Below are 1,277 nucleotides of genomic sequence, written 5' to 3' on the forward strand. Positions count from 1 at the left end.
CAAGAGTGCTTTCTGCCCATCTTCATTCCTGAGACCTGAGGGCACAGAAGGTGGCAGTCATGGGTTATCTCATATTTTATCTCAGTTTAGTCTCTCAATTTCACAAACCCTTGCTAAGGTTCAGATAAGACCTAGCAAAGTAGTAAGATCCTCAAATCTCAGGGTTATTAAAATATGCCAGTGGAAGAGCAGGGGATTATCCTATGCCTAGCAAAATGGAGATCAAGCCATGAGCAGATACACCAGCCCAGTGAACCCTGCTGTCATCCCTCGTCTGACCATGGTTCTATTGGCCATTGGTATGTTCTTTACTCCCTGGTTCTTTATTTATGAGGTTACCTCCACTAAGTACACTCGGGATATCTATGAAGAGCTCCTCATCTCCTTGGTGGCCTTGCTCCTCATGGACTTTGGAGTCCTCTTTCTGCTGCTCTGAGTTGGCATCTATGTATGATAGCTCCCAAGAGTTCCAACCAGGTGGCTTCACTGAATTCCTGCTTTTGTAAGTTATTATCTTTTTTTGACTATTTCTGGAAGTGTCCCACCTGCTGCTCACAATAAAGGCAAATGTGTGACTATCCAAAAGAATAATAATAATAATTGTGTCAAATAGTGCAATCATTAGTCATCTAGAATCCTTGGGGAATATGCAACTCTGAATCATAGAGTGTTCTAGAAAGCAATCTCATGCTTCATGATTAGTGGTCAGAAATTAACACTTGGTTCTCAATATGTTGTGTAGCCCTCTTGGGGATCGGAGGGCTTTCTCCTGGCACCCTCCGTTGGCAGCACCCCCGTGTGTGCTCGGTGAGTGGATTTGCCTTATGCTTTGGCGCAAACACAAAGCAAGCAGGGGAATGGCCCGGGAATTCAGAGGACTGGGTACTAGTGCTAGCTGTCCTAGAAGTGATTTTGCAACTTGGGGAAAGCGCCTGTGCATGTGTGTTGCAGAGTCGCTCCTAGCTGTGCTCTTACAGAGTTCAACTTGATTGGTAGTTTTTGAACTAGATAGTAAGAAGGACCTTTAGAAGTGGCTCTGGTGGGGATAAGGTTATTGAAGAGGGTCACTCAAATCTTCTGTTGCAAAACATTAAAAAAGTGGGGTTTTTTACATTTAAAAATTTTTTTTGAAGTTTGGAGTAATGATCAATGTGATCTATTGCATAGTATTTAAAAAAAGAGGATTCTGCCATTAGTCAAATCTGGTTTCACATACTGGCCACTTATTAGCTGTGTGCTGGGGGCAATACGGTTAACTTTTCTGAGCCTTAGTTTCT

General features: G+C 42.9%; 1 protein-coding gene across 1 annotated transcript; it reads left to right on the forward strand.

Moving 5' to 3' along the window:
* Window positions 1-229: 229 nt before the first annotated feature.
* LOC121101078 (transmembrane protein 258-like) lies at window positions 230-436 on the forward strand. Its single transcript, XM_040623723.1, has one exon. It carries the CDS (start codon window positions 230-232, stop codon window positions 434-436), a length of 207 nt encoding a protein of 68 aa, XP_040479657.1.
* The last annotated feature ends 841 nt before the right edge of the window (window positions 437-1,277 follow it).

This window comes from Ursus maritimus, unplaced genomic scaffold, assembly GCF_017311325.1.
Source record: "Ursus maritimus isolate PB19 unplaced genomic scaffold, ASM1731132v1 scaffold_6, whole genome shotgun sequence".
Lineage (NCBI taxonomy): Eukaryota > Metazoa > Chordata > Mammalia > Carnivora > Ursidae > Ursus > Ursus maritimus.

Bases quoted from the DNA above. Each gene is read 5' to 3' on its own strand.
- LOC121101078 (XM_040623723.1), top strand. From the start codon at position 230: ATGAGCAGATACACCAGCCCAGTGAACCCTGCTGTCATCCCTCGTCTG.